The sequence below is a fragment of the Rhinolophus hipposideros genome (assembly GCF_964194185.1).
Source record: "Rhinolophus hipposideros genome assembly, chromosome: 1".
NCBI lineage: Eukaryota > Metazoa > Chordata > Mammalia > Chiroptera > Rhinolophidae > Rhinolophus > Rhinolophus hipposideros.
Window position 1 is genome coordinate 49,534,763 of NC_138047.1, and position 13,695 is coordinate 49,548,457.

Here is a 13,695-nt window from a genome sequence, read left to right on the forward strand (position 1 = left end):
ATGCAAAAATCAATTGTGCTCCAATTTAGAAGTAATAAATAACTGGAAATTGAAATTTAAAAATCACCACTTACAATAGTATAAAAAATACAAATTACGAAAACAACAGTTGTGCAAGATCTAGGAGAGAGAAAAGAAATTGACATACTCCGTTAATGGATCTTAAAATTCAATATTGTTAAAATATCAGTATTCCCCAAATTGAACCACATATTCAACACAAAAACAAATATCAGGAAGATTTTTTTTTTTCTAAAGAATCAACAAGCTGATTCTAAAATGTTTTTGGAAATTCAAATGACCTAGAAGAAAAGAGTCACACCAACTTTGTAAAAGCAGATCAAAGTTGGAGGAATTATACTCCTAAATTCCAAGATTTATGATAAAGCTACAGTGGGACTGGTGTAAAGAGATACACAGATCACTGAAATAAAAGATTCCAGAAATAAAGCCACAGATAGTCTATTGAATTCTGTCAAAGAAACCCAGGGAATTCAATGGGGATGGATGATCTTCAAAAAATGATGGTGAAACATTGGAGTTATATGGAAAAAAATAAACCTTGGCCCTTACCTCACACCATATATGAAAATTAACTTGAAATGGCTCATAGACCTAAATTTAAGAGTCAATACTATGAAACTTCAAGAAGATAACATCAGAGAAAATGCTAGAGTCCTTGAATTTCGCAAACATTTTTTTAACAGTACAAAAGAGTATGAATTATATATAAAAAATTGTATCAGCAGAATTTAAAATTTTGTTCTGCAAAAGACATTGTTATGAAAAGAAAGTCAAGCCACTAAGTAGGAAAAAATATTTCTAACCATATATAACAAAAAATACGTACACAGAGTACATAAAAAACTCAATAAGACAATCTAATAAAAAAAGAAAGACAAAAGATTTATAAAGACACTTCACCAAAAAAGAGAGATGACAAGGGAGGCTAAAAAGGGTAAAGGAGATCAAATATATGGTGATGGAAAGAGATCTGATTCTGGGTGTTGAACACACAATGTAATATACAGATGATGTATTACAGAATTGTACACCTCAAATCTATGTAACTTTACTAACAACTGTCATCCCAATAAACTTTAATTAAAAATAAATAAATAAAAAATACTAATACCCCAAAAGAAAGAAAAGATATTGCCATAACACATAGTAAATAAAACTAGAAATTATTGAGCTCTTAGGCCCTATTCTTTATGATGAATTTGTAATTTGTATACCTTTTTCTCATTAAGTATTTCTTGAATGAAGTATGAAAAAAATGAGTGAAAATAAAGGTTAGACTTAAGAGGTTAAGCAACTTGCTTAAGATCACACTCATAAATGGTGGAGGATGATTCAAATTCAGATCTCATACCAAAGTTTATATGCTCAGCCACTATGTTATGCTGTATTCGAAAGGGGGCTTGAATGCTTATTATATAGTTTGGCCTCACCAAAGCAGACGATAGGGAACAATTTAAGGATTTTAAACTGAGGAGTCATGTGCTCTGAGATAAATTTCAAAATAATACTTTGAATAAAGTACGGAAGATGGGTTAGAGATGAGTAGCTCTAAAAAGATCACATAAGAGAATATTACAATAGTTCAATGAGAGATGATGAACGCAGGGAGAGAGAATGAAAGAGTTGGAATTAGGAGTTGTTTAGAAAGAACTGGAAGGATTAAAAAAATTAATTGAATTTGAAGGATGACAAACAGGGAAAAATATCTAAGATGAAACCAAGGTTTCTAGCTTAGGTTACTAAATGGGTATGAGAGCATTTAATTAAACTTAAGAACAGGAAGAAGAAAAACGGATCCAATGGTGCCGAGTGCTATTTCATGTCAAAAACTATTTTATATTAATAGTTTTTTTTAAATAAAATCTTTAAGACTAAGGTAATATTCTTAAGCTATGACATATTATTCTCATTTACACATGAGAAATCGGAGGAAGAGAAGAATTTAAGGCAAAGAATACAGAAAAGAGATATCAAGTACCGTATTTTATCATTACCTGAATCAGCCCAAATTACTTCCAGTGGAGAGTTCTTTGTTCAAAGGATAGTTACAAAATCAAGGCAGGAGTCCTAAATTGGGACTCATTCATTTCTTCAGATAAATCTTGGGATCAGCAAGCTCAGACACATCCTCAGAGGGAAAGAAATAAATGGACAGACCTACAGAACTGGCTTGGGTCTAATTCATTCAAAAATTTGCAGGCACTAAAAATGTTAACAGTAAAGAGACATGGCTCAGAATGCTGTTAGAAGTGGTGCCCCTACTCCCAAACAAAAAAGATCTTTAGATTCTGAGAACAATTTCAGATTTATTTGATCAGTAACTATGAGGTGACGATTGAGCACTAATAAGAAAAAAGTGAAATGTATTCAGAAAGACATTTTGTTCAACTAGACTGCTTGAAAGTGCTCTAAAAATATTTCCTGCTTAGATATATTTACAAATATTAGAAACTTAACTAATATTCAAGATTCGTAGATTTTTAGAGCGTTTTAGTTTTGTAGGAAAGCCTAACTGTTTAGAAGTAATTATAACCTGAGACTAAATTTTCATATTTGGGAAAACTTGTATATCTAGTAAATATTAACCAGATTTCAATTACAGCATCTAGTAGGAAATAAACAATATTTAAAGGATTGACCTTACAAATATCAACATATAAAATGCCAAAAAGTTATACTTCCTCTTTAACTTTTAGGTAAAAATGAATTTATGTATATTTGGTCTGTTAAAAACACGCTTATTTGCTCAAAATGTCCCAATTCCAGAGAAAAGAGAAACTTTCGTTTTTCTATTCTTCCAGTTATCAGAATTTTCCAGATGTAAGACTGTCTTATTGTACTTCCTCATACCATATTCCTGTAGAGGGGAATACTGGACCTTGCCCTGATACTGTTTTGCCTCAGGATGAAATGTGTAAATACCTTTTTAATATCAGTATCTCCTAATGTAAGTACCACATGCACCCTTTTCAGACTTTTCTGTCATATCTTTTGATTCTTCTAGTTTTGTTTCCTGCCGATTCACTAAACTGCCATCTATCGAGGGTTCAAGACCACAAATCAATCTGAACCCTCTGTCTTGCTCTAGTCATTCAATAATCTTTTAAGCATTAGACAATGTGCCATAGACCTGAAGTTTGAGAAACTCAGTTTGACAGAGTCAACATATATGTAAAAATATACTACTGAGACAATGTGATAAGAACTTTTTTTTTAGGTACTTTAATAGCAACAAAAATAATGTGTTTTAGGACTGAGCAGAAAGGAGGAAAAGTAAATCATGTAAAGTATCAGAATAGACATTTGAGTGATTCTTTAAACGTAAGTAGAAAGTACTTTTGAGACACAAAAAGGAACTCTAGGAAGACAACTGAGGAGTAAAAGTATAAACTATGTTTGTTATGAAAATAGTCTAGTATGGCCAGTATATTCAGAGAAAAAGTACTAACACATGGTGGTGGGAAAACTAGGTATCTGCATGCAGAAGATGAAATTGGACCTTTATCTTATACTACACACAAGATCAATTCATAATGGGTTAAGGACTTAAACATAACACCTGAACTATATATAATACTCCTGGAAGAAAATTATAATACTCCTAGAAGAAAAGTTCCTTAACATTGGTTTTGGCAAGGATTTCCTGGTTATGACACCAAAAGCACAAGCAACAAAAGCAAAAACAGACAAGTGGTGCTACTTCAAAACTAAAAAGCTTCTTTGTAGCAAAGAAATGATTAATGAAGTGAAAAAGCAAACTAGAGAATGGGAGAAAGTATTTGCAAATCTCTGATAAAGGGGTAATAACAAAATATATAAGAAGCTATAATTCAATAACAACAACAACAAAACCCCACAAAAATTCCCCAAATAACCTGATTAAAAAATGAGCAAGGACTAGAATAGAGTTCTTCAAAGATGACACACAAATGGCCAACAGGAGTATGGAAAGGTGCTCAACATCACTAATTATCAGAGAAATGCAAAACCACAATGAGATATCACATCTGTTAGGATGGCCATTATAAAACAACAAAAAACCAGAAAATAACAATTGTTGGTGAGGATCTGGAGAAACTGGAATCCTTGTGCACTGTTGGTGGGAATGTAAAATGGTCCAGATGCAATAGAAACCGAAATGGATAGTCCCCAAAATATTAAAAATAGAACTACATTATGATCCAGCAATAATGAACCACTACATTCTGTAACTTTCAGTCAAGCAAATTGCAGCCTACTTACATAGCACTGAAAAAGGAAATTTTGATCTCTGGTTTACTGAAAATTGTTTATTAATCAGCAATTACAGGGTTGTAGAGATATAAAAGTTTCACAGGATTTTAACTAAATAATTAATAAAATTAGCCAATGCTATCTCAAAGAGCTGCCATTTGTTAATCAAAGAATATGACCAAAAGTACATTAAGAACATCATAATTACAGAATAAGAGTCCAAACTTAAGGTGACTTCTGAAGTATACTTATAATCAGGAGACCATATGATAAAATAATTTTTACATAAGCAAAATTAACTTAGTCTTTTACCACTTTTTCCAAGTGTGTAACACAAAACAGATTTGAAATCAACATATCAACTCCTCCTGAAGTACTCAAAAATGACGCTACATCCCACATTAAAAAAAAATATAAAGAGGAATTCAAAATACACAATGATCCTATTTTTCCAAATTCTACATACATAAAATATATTTTTCATGATCATATAAAAGAAAATCTAAAAACTTTTAAACTGAGATGATACTATCTTACATACAAACAACTTGAAGTATTACAAAAATGTCTTAGGAGTGATAGGAATGTGTGTGTTTTTAATTTCTCTTTAATTCTGAAAAAAGTATTTTGATTTCATGAAAAAGTATGGTTAAAAAAGTTCCACTAAATTCCATTCAAATCACAGCTCTTCAGTCACACAGTACTTCTCCACTGTTTATACAGTGCAAACACACAATGTTAATGAGATTACACTGAAGTAAATACATTCTCTAGATGCTACTGTATAAAGTGGAATGGATTGCTTTTCATGAGATTCTTGCACTATTAAGAACATAAATATGTACTCCTGTCCAAAAAGAAGAGGTATATTTTGTAGTAGATGATTTTAGTCATACCAACTAAAGTATGACAAGTAAATGATTTTAGTCATACCAACTAAAGCAACTGAAATTTAAATATTCTAGCTTTCAAACTATAGTAAAAAAAAAAAAATCACAGAATCACTAATTTTAACTTGACAGCAACTCTTAGGCTGTATTTACAAAATTCCGCATAGGCCTAATGGTATTTGTTCAAAGAGACTACTCCATTATTTGAGAACAAAGAATGGGGACAGTAAGTCAGTTTCCTTAAGGTTCTTACCTGTATAATGCATCATCAATCTCCACAGATTCTGTTGACATGATGGGCAAATTTTTATTTGTACTGAAAAAATAAAACACAATTTATAAGGCCAAGTATGGTTACTTAATATTCACATCCTGTAATGTAACATTCAATTATACATGGGATCAGATACACCAGTTATTAAGGGAAGTTTTACAAACCAGATACATATTTTACTATCCACCACTTTTCTAGGATTTTAAAAATAGTTCAAAATTAAATTCACTGATTGCCTACGCTTTCTGTGTGTACTGCAAAATTACAGCCCATGGTTATTTTCTCAGGTGTTGTTTTATCATTGCTACATATATTCTGATGAATCTGTATTTTAACAATTTTGTTGGAGTGCCCCATAAACCTCTAATATACAATATTCCTAGATAATCTTATTTGGTCCCTGGAATTTACCAATATACTGATAATATCTAAACTTGTTACTCCATGTTTGATCTCTCCCGTAACCTCCAGCTTTTACACATCTGCCAAAGCAATATCTATATTCTGATGTTCAGTTAGTATCACAAATATAACAAGCCCAAAACAGAATTCAACTCCCCCCCTCTTAATCTACTCTTCCCCAGTCTCTCCCAATTCAGTTTTTGGTATGACCATGTACTTGCTCAGGCCCAAATATCCAGGGAATCTTAACTTTTTCCTTCAATTTCTCTATCTCTGAGTCCTCTTAGCTCTTCAAAAGAGATCTTAAATCTGATCACTTCTCACTATTTCAATCAGCATACACTAAGGCCAAACCATCATCATATTTCACCTGCTGTATTTTCTTCAACTCACTTATCATTAACTGTGTATTAACTGTCTGCTTTCCCCTTTAAAATGTATGATCCGTTAAGAATTCACTACTGTAAGAAAAAATTCACTACTGTATTCCATATACCTAAAATAGTACCTAGCATTTAATAATAACACTGTAGTCATACTGTTTTAATGTTTTAGATGTTATAACTCAGTTAACCCTTACAATAACTTTATGAAATAGATACTATTACCATCTCCACTGAACAAAGGGGTGAAAAAAAGGAGGGTGACAAACGTTAACTTAAATAACCTGCTGAAAGTCAGGGCAGGTAAATGGCAGAGTCAGAATCTGAACCTCAGCAGTCTAGCTGTTGACCAACACTCAATACTGCCTACTGCCTCTCATGGTAGGCATATCAAAAACATTCAAAAAATATCTGTTGAATGAGTTTTAAAAATTAAAAAGTTAAACGTACTAGTATGACAAGACATACTTATAATGATATATATCATTTACCGCAGCCCATCCCAATATCTTCACAGCACAGAGTAGAAAGAAAAATGTTAATAGGATAGACACTGGGAAACAGAGATGGTTCCCTGACACAGCGAATCAGCCTGAGGCATTTGGGCCTGAGCCACCATGGCAGCTAAAATCAATTATCATCTTAATAAAAGTGTAATATCGTGTTTCCCCGAAAATAAGATCTAGCCGGACCATCAGCTCTAATGCGTCTTTTGGAGCAAAAATTAATATAAGATCCGGTCTTATTTTAATGTAATATATTAATTTAATATAGTAGACAGGGTCTAATATAATATAATACTGGTCTTATATAAGATAATATAATACCAAGTCTTACGTTAATTTTTGCTCCAAAGGATGCATTAGAGCTGATGGTCTGGCTAGGTCTTATTTTCGGGGAAACACGGTAATCTATTCCAGGTTCTGGGAAGCTCTAATGATCAATTACAGGATTCTAAAAACAATGTGATAGAAAGAAATTCAGTTTTAGAATCCAGTTTTCTAGGCCTGGTATTGATATACAAGCCAAAGGATTTGTAAGTATAGTTAATCAAAATGTTATCATTTATCTTACCAAACACTGAATGGTAGCATCAAATGGTACTAGCTTCTAGCTAATTAAAATTGGTAACTATTAAAAATATTCCTGATCGTAATCATGAAAGCAAACCAGAAAATAGCTGTGTTTAAGAGATCAGTTATCTAATAAAAACACACACATACACTATAATACCCTGCTTTGGCATTGTAACAAAATATGAAAACAAAAAAGTTTCGTCTCACACCATTTTCTTACCCCTAGTACTTTCACTCGCTGTCTTCCTTGCATGGAGGGTAATAGCCTAGTGGGTAAAGCTCTTAAGTAAAAATGAGAAGAGTTACATTCTAATCAGCTATATCACTTAAAATGTCTGTCACGAGCATACTTTTCAGAAAGTTCTGCCTTACTGGAATGTTTCAAAAAATCATTTTTTATAATAAGGTCTATATGTTAATCAAACACGCTTTACATAAGGGGAGTCTCTGTACTGCGTAATATTCCCCAAGTGAGTCTGGCAGTGTTGACAACAGCAGGCAATATCATGGTACAAAAATCATCCCTTTCAATCTGAAGCGGGTGAAAAAGTTACAGGTTTCTGGAAGTCTTACTTTAGCTCAACATCACATATCCATCACCGTTAGCATATTGTATCCTGGTCACGGGCAGGATGTAACATCTTTATTAATTACGAGGTGATTGATACGGGACCTATAGGAACATCCCACCCCCCCCATAATTTCGCAGCCGTGGAAAAGACGTTTAGAACCTCAACCCCAACCGGGAAATAAAAATGATTAACTCATGTTTCTTTTCCTGAATTTTTTTTTTTTTTTTTTTTAACGGTGGTCAACAGAGGACCTCACAGTGTTCTGACCGCCACGGATGCATTACTACCAAGTTCCCTCTGGTAATAGTTTTCAAAGGAGAAACTCAATGGAGGATCACGCACAGAACTTTTAGCTTTCATTTTACCGAAAGGAGGGGGGAAGGTGTTAGGCACCAGGTCTCGGGAAGCTCACAGCAAACGAGCCGGGCCAGAACTCTCGGCTGGAGCCCTCTCGCCGGCACCCTTCCCGTCCGGTAACCGGGAGGGAGGAGGATGGCAGACCCCGACCGAAACTGAGAACGCGCTGAAACCGATGAGAAGTGGACGTTTTCCTCAGAGCGGCCGGGAGCCGCAGAGGTCGGAGCCCAGGCCGCCACACCCACTCCGCGCGCTCCCCTCGCCTCCCCGGGCCGGCTCTGCCTGGCCCCGCGGCCTCACGAGAGCTCTCTACCCACCCGACGGGGAGGAAAGCAGAAAGCTAGCGTCGGGGTCCCCGCCATCCCTCGCTTCTTCGCTCCCACACGCGTCCTCTCACCTGCCGTCTCCCCATGAAGAGCAGGACGCCTCTTCCCGCTGAGGTGCGACCACCGGTTCCGATCTCTCCATGGTCCAGTGAAGTCGCCGCCTCCGGGTACAGGGAAGGGGGCGGGACCGCGGGGGTCAAGGGGCGGGCAGTGACATCACCGGAGGGGGCGGGCCTGGGGAGCGCGCAGGCTGGCCGCGCCTTCCCGTCAACCCCCGGGACGTCGTGATTTCCGGTTTGGGTGTGGTCTCGGAGCGCGCTTTGCCGCAGGTGGCTGCGGTGAACGGCGCTACTGTGACCCGGATCCGCAAGTGAAATCAAAACAGTCATGTTATGCGTGGTCACCTGTGGCTCTTCGGCCAAGCACAGAGCATTCCAGTGGCCAACGAAATGATGGGGCTGCGTAGCAAAATTCTTGAATTTTGTAGCGAGGAGAGGAAACCTTCATTTCGTAAATAACCGAAGACTAGTAATAGGTAGCTCCAGATTTCCATCTGAAATTTCATTTTAAGACGTTGTACTTTTAACATAATTTTGGGCGTATACTACATGTCAGGCACTGTCACAGGTTTAATAGAATGTGATATTTAGAGCTATAAATGACATGCCATCAGTTTGCCCCTTCACTTTTTGGGTGGAGGAAAGGAACTTCCAGTCAGTGTAAGTGACTTGGTCAAGGTCAAAGAGCTGGTCACAGAGCTATCACTGTCGGGTTAAGTACGTTGTGGGGACAGAGCCACAGAGAGCAGTTTCCAGGCTCTCGGCCTCACATGCAAAGGTGCTGGCTCATGTAGTAAATGGCCATCAACTGTGATCGGATGGCCATCAGCTGTGGCTAGTTGGCCGTCAGCTGTAACCAGTGAGCCATTGGGCTCTAATATAACTGCTGTGGCTACGCTAGCAGCAAATGGGGCCTAGCTGAAGATGATGGCTGAGCTAGCAAGTGGTGCCGTGAGGGTTGCGAACACTGTGGCTCCTGCTTCCTGTCTCCAACCCAGCCGCCAGCGAGAATATAGTGGTATGACTCCCCTACCTATGGCTCTGTGGGTGTTTCTTTTTGGCCTCACCGTATCCTGCGTTCTTATGTGGGGAGCGGGAGCTGAGACCCCGTATCACACCCTGCATGACACATGTCTAGGAACTTCTCATCTAATTCTCTTTCCATTGACTCCCCTTTCACCTTTCTTAGAAAACAAAAGTTAGTGGGACACAATTACATTAGAATTTATCTTTCATTCTAAATAACTATATTTGAAGAAACGCGTAGGATTAAAAAATTAGCATATGCTTTGACTTTGTATATTTATATTATATACCTTTTGCAATGCATGATATTTTTACCTAATTAGAACTTCTTCCTCTAGTGTGGAGAGAGGGTCCAGGCAAAACTGCATTATCCTTTGTGCCTTTCCATTCTCTTTTCAAAATTATACATCTCCAAATACCTGGAAACTTAATGCTGTTTACCTATGGCATCTTTCAGATTTCTCAATCCAGTTGTGTACCTTTTCTATATAACCACTAAAATGACCTCGGTCTATGTCCCATTCTTTCAAGGTTCTGCTCTAGCACTAGGTGTGTCCCTGTCTTTACTCTTTATTCTAAAGTTAATAAATATAAATATCTTTGTCCCACCCCACAGATAATTGCAATTTCTGTATTTCCTTTGAATTTCCCCCCTCATTTCTTTCCTTCCTAAATATTAAATGTCTATTAAACTTTAGGAGCTAATGATTAGACAGTAATCAGGCGATAGACATACAGTGATCCCTGATTTTGTCAGTCTCACTATGGGAATCCAAAAAATGGAAAATGAATGAAATTATAATTTCAGAAAGTAAATATAATGAAATTGAAAAAGGGCAAGGAGATAGAAAGTGACTTGGGGATGAGGAGGAAGACAATTTTTGATAGTCACAGACAGGCTCTTTGAGGAAGTGACATTCGAGCCAAAACCTAAATGGTGTGAGCCCTGCTAGATATTCTAGCAGAAGAGTATTCTAGACAGAAGGAAATGCAAGTGTAAACTTTTTATTTTATTTTTTTTAGCATCTACCATGTTTCCCCGAAAATTAGACCTCGCTGGACCATCAGCTCTAATGCGTCTTTTGGAGCAGTAATTAATATGAGACCCGGTCTTATTTTGCTATAAGACCAGGTATAATATAATTAATATAATATCGGGTCTTATGTTAATTTTTGCTCCAAAAGATGCATTAGAGCCAGTGGTCTGGCTAGGTCTTACTTTTGGAGAAACACGGTATCACCTTCTGGTGTATATTTATTTGTTTATTTGTATATTGCCACTCTACCTTTAAAAGAGACTGGGCTTTTCCTGGAAGGGGAGTTTGATGTGAGAGAGATTTTCCCTTGCTGGCTGTGAAGAGGGAAGGGAATGCATGGAAACAAATGAGAATGGCCTCTAGGAGTTGAGAGTCGCCCCCAGCTAGCAGTCAAAAAGGAAATGGAGACCTTGGCCTACAGCTGCAAGGAACTAAATTTGGTCAACAACCTCTATGTGCTTGGAAGAAGAACCCAAGCTCCAGATCAGAACACAATTGGTTGATACATTGATTTCAACCTTGTGAGGCTCTGGGCAGATAACCCAGCTATGCTGTGCCCCCAATTCTGACCTGCAAAACTGTGAGCTAATAAATTTATGTGGTTTTAACCCACTATGTTTATGGTAATTTGTTATACAGCAATATAAAATGAATATACTGTATTTCATCTAAGACCCAACTTCTTCACATTTTAACATCCCTGAAATTAGAATGCATTTTTTAAATTAATACAGAAAACAATGATGTTCTTAAAATTGAGGTCATCTTAGATTTGATGAAATATGGTGTGAATAATTTCAAACATACAATATAACAAATACCTGGATTTAACAGATTTTAATGTTTTGTCACATTTGTAAAATGGAAAAGAAAATTGGAATATTATCAGACTTTGACAGTGAAACTTTTTTGACAGAAGAAAGTAGAATCATATTTAGAATACTCAAGGAAAAAAGTGTGGGCCAAGGAATTTATATCTAGCAAATCAACTCTCATGTACAAAGGGTATAAACTATTATCAATGCTTGATATGATACCAACATTTGACCAGACTTGTTCCCATGAACGCTTCCTAAAGAATTATTAGAGAATGATCATCAGAAAACTAAAATGACTAGAGAAACATCAACCTAAGGATTCTTGACAGAAGATTGCTTTACAGAAAATATCAATTTGTTGTGTTTACAAGCTTTTGTTTCCTTTAGTTTATTTCTGTGACTAATTTTCCTGTTTCTGTCACCTCATTTCTGAGTTTTCTGATTTCTCCCAGCTTTATTGCAGTGTAATTGACAAATAAAACTAAGATATTTAACATGTACAATGTGATGATTTGATATATGTATACACTGTGAAAGGATCCCCTATTGAGTTAATTGAGATTTTCTAATTCCGAATCATGTTCTTTCATACCATGTATCATTTTCTTAATCTCATTTAGCTAGTTTCAAAATAGTAATTTACAGTTTTGATATATTTTTGTGGCACATCTTTCAGGCACACTTTCATTATCTGTAATGATGCTGTTATGTTCCTTACTCTTTTTTCTTATAATAACTGTATAGAATGTAAACCTGATACTTTTTGGTTGCTCATTTTTATGTGACATTAATTTTCCTGAACTTTTAATGTGAGGCAGTCTTCCTAGTCCAATAAGCCTAGATCCATCAAGAACAAAACTGTATCCCAAGAAAGTCAGGTTTCTACCCATTGCAAAGAGGTACTCCAACATTCCAGAAGAACCATGAACTGCCTCACCAAATGTTTAGGAGGAATTAAAATGAAGTTTTAAAATGTTTTAGTAGGCTCAAAAGGAAGCAAGGCTGTATGTAAAGGGGTCTACGTTAGGTCTGGACTACAACATGGACCCAGGATGCTTTTTTTCTTGAAAACTAAAAGGTTAAAATAGATGTTTTCACAAACTTTTCTGAAGTTCTGCCCCTGGATTGGAAGTAGAGGCTATTTCTTTGCATCATAATTACTGAGATCTTCTAGCCAAGAGTGGGATATTTCAATTTTTTAAAAGATTTATATTAAAATATAGGTAGCATACAATATTATATTAGTTTCAGGTGTATGTCATAGTTATTCAACAGTACCCACCTGGCACTATACATAGTTATTAACATATTATTGGTTATATTCCCTCTGCTAAAGAAGTGATCACTATGGTAAGTCCAGCAACAATCTGACACTGTACCACGCTATCACAATATTACTGACTGTATTTCCTATGTTGTATATTACTTCCTCAGGACATACTTGTTTTATACCTGGAACTTTGAACCTGTTATTCTCCATTTTAGAATTTTTCAATTATACTTGACATTCAATATTATTTTAGAATTTTTCCCCTTTTAGAATTTTTCAATTATACTTGACATTCAATATTATTTTCTATTAACTTCAGGTGTGCAGCATAGTGGTTAGACATTTATATAATTGAAGAAGTGATCACCTTAACTAGTACCCCCCTGGCACTATACATAGTTATTACCACGTTATTGATTATATTCCCTATGCCGTGCATTCCCATGACTATTTTATAACTACCAATTTGTATTTCTTAATCCCTTCACCTTTTTCACCCTGCTCCCAACCTCCCTACCATCTATCACTCCAACAAATCTAGTACCCATCTGACACCATACGTAGTTATTACAGTATTATTTACTATACTCCCTATGCTATATCCTACACCCCCATGACAACTCTGTAAGAACCAATTTGTACTTCTTAATCCCTTCCCCTTTTTTACCCACCCTCGAACCCCCTCCCATCTGGCAACCATAAAAATATTCTCCATATCTATGAATTTGTTTCTGTTTCATTTATTTTGTTCTTTAGATTCCACTTATAAGTGAAAACATATAACATTTGTCTTTCGCAGTCTAACTACACTCAGACAATGCCCTCTAGGTTCATCTATGTTGTCACAGATGGCAAGATTTCATTCTTTTTTTACAGCTGAGTAATAGTCCATTGTATATGTGTACCACCTCTACATTCATTCAGGGACACCCAGGTTGCCTTCATAGC

At 36.0% G+C, this 13,695-nt stretch overlaps 1 protein-coding gene across 1 annotated transcript in view; it reads right to left on the reverse strand.

The window, feature by feature from the left end:
- The window catches only part of UBA6 (ubiquitin like modifier activating enzyme 6), a 67,837-nt gene extending 59,132 nt beyond the window's left edge, over positions 1 to 8,705 (reverse strand). Inside the window, exons 1-2 of the mRNA XM_081059820.1 lie at positions 8,609 to 8,705; positions 5,401 to 5,463 (exon numbers count right to left, since the gene is read on the reverse strand). Of these exons, the coding sequence (XP_080915946.1) occupies positions 5,401 to 5,463; positions 8,609 to 8,679 (134 nt within the window). The 5' untranslated portion in view covers positions 8,680 to 8,705. The remainder of the gene's footprint in view (positions 1 to 5,400; positions 5,464 to 8,608) is intronic.
- Positions 8,706 to 13,695: the final 4,990 nt, after the last annotated feature.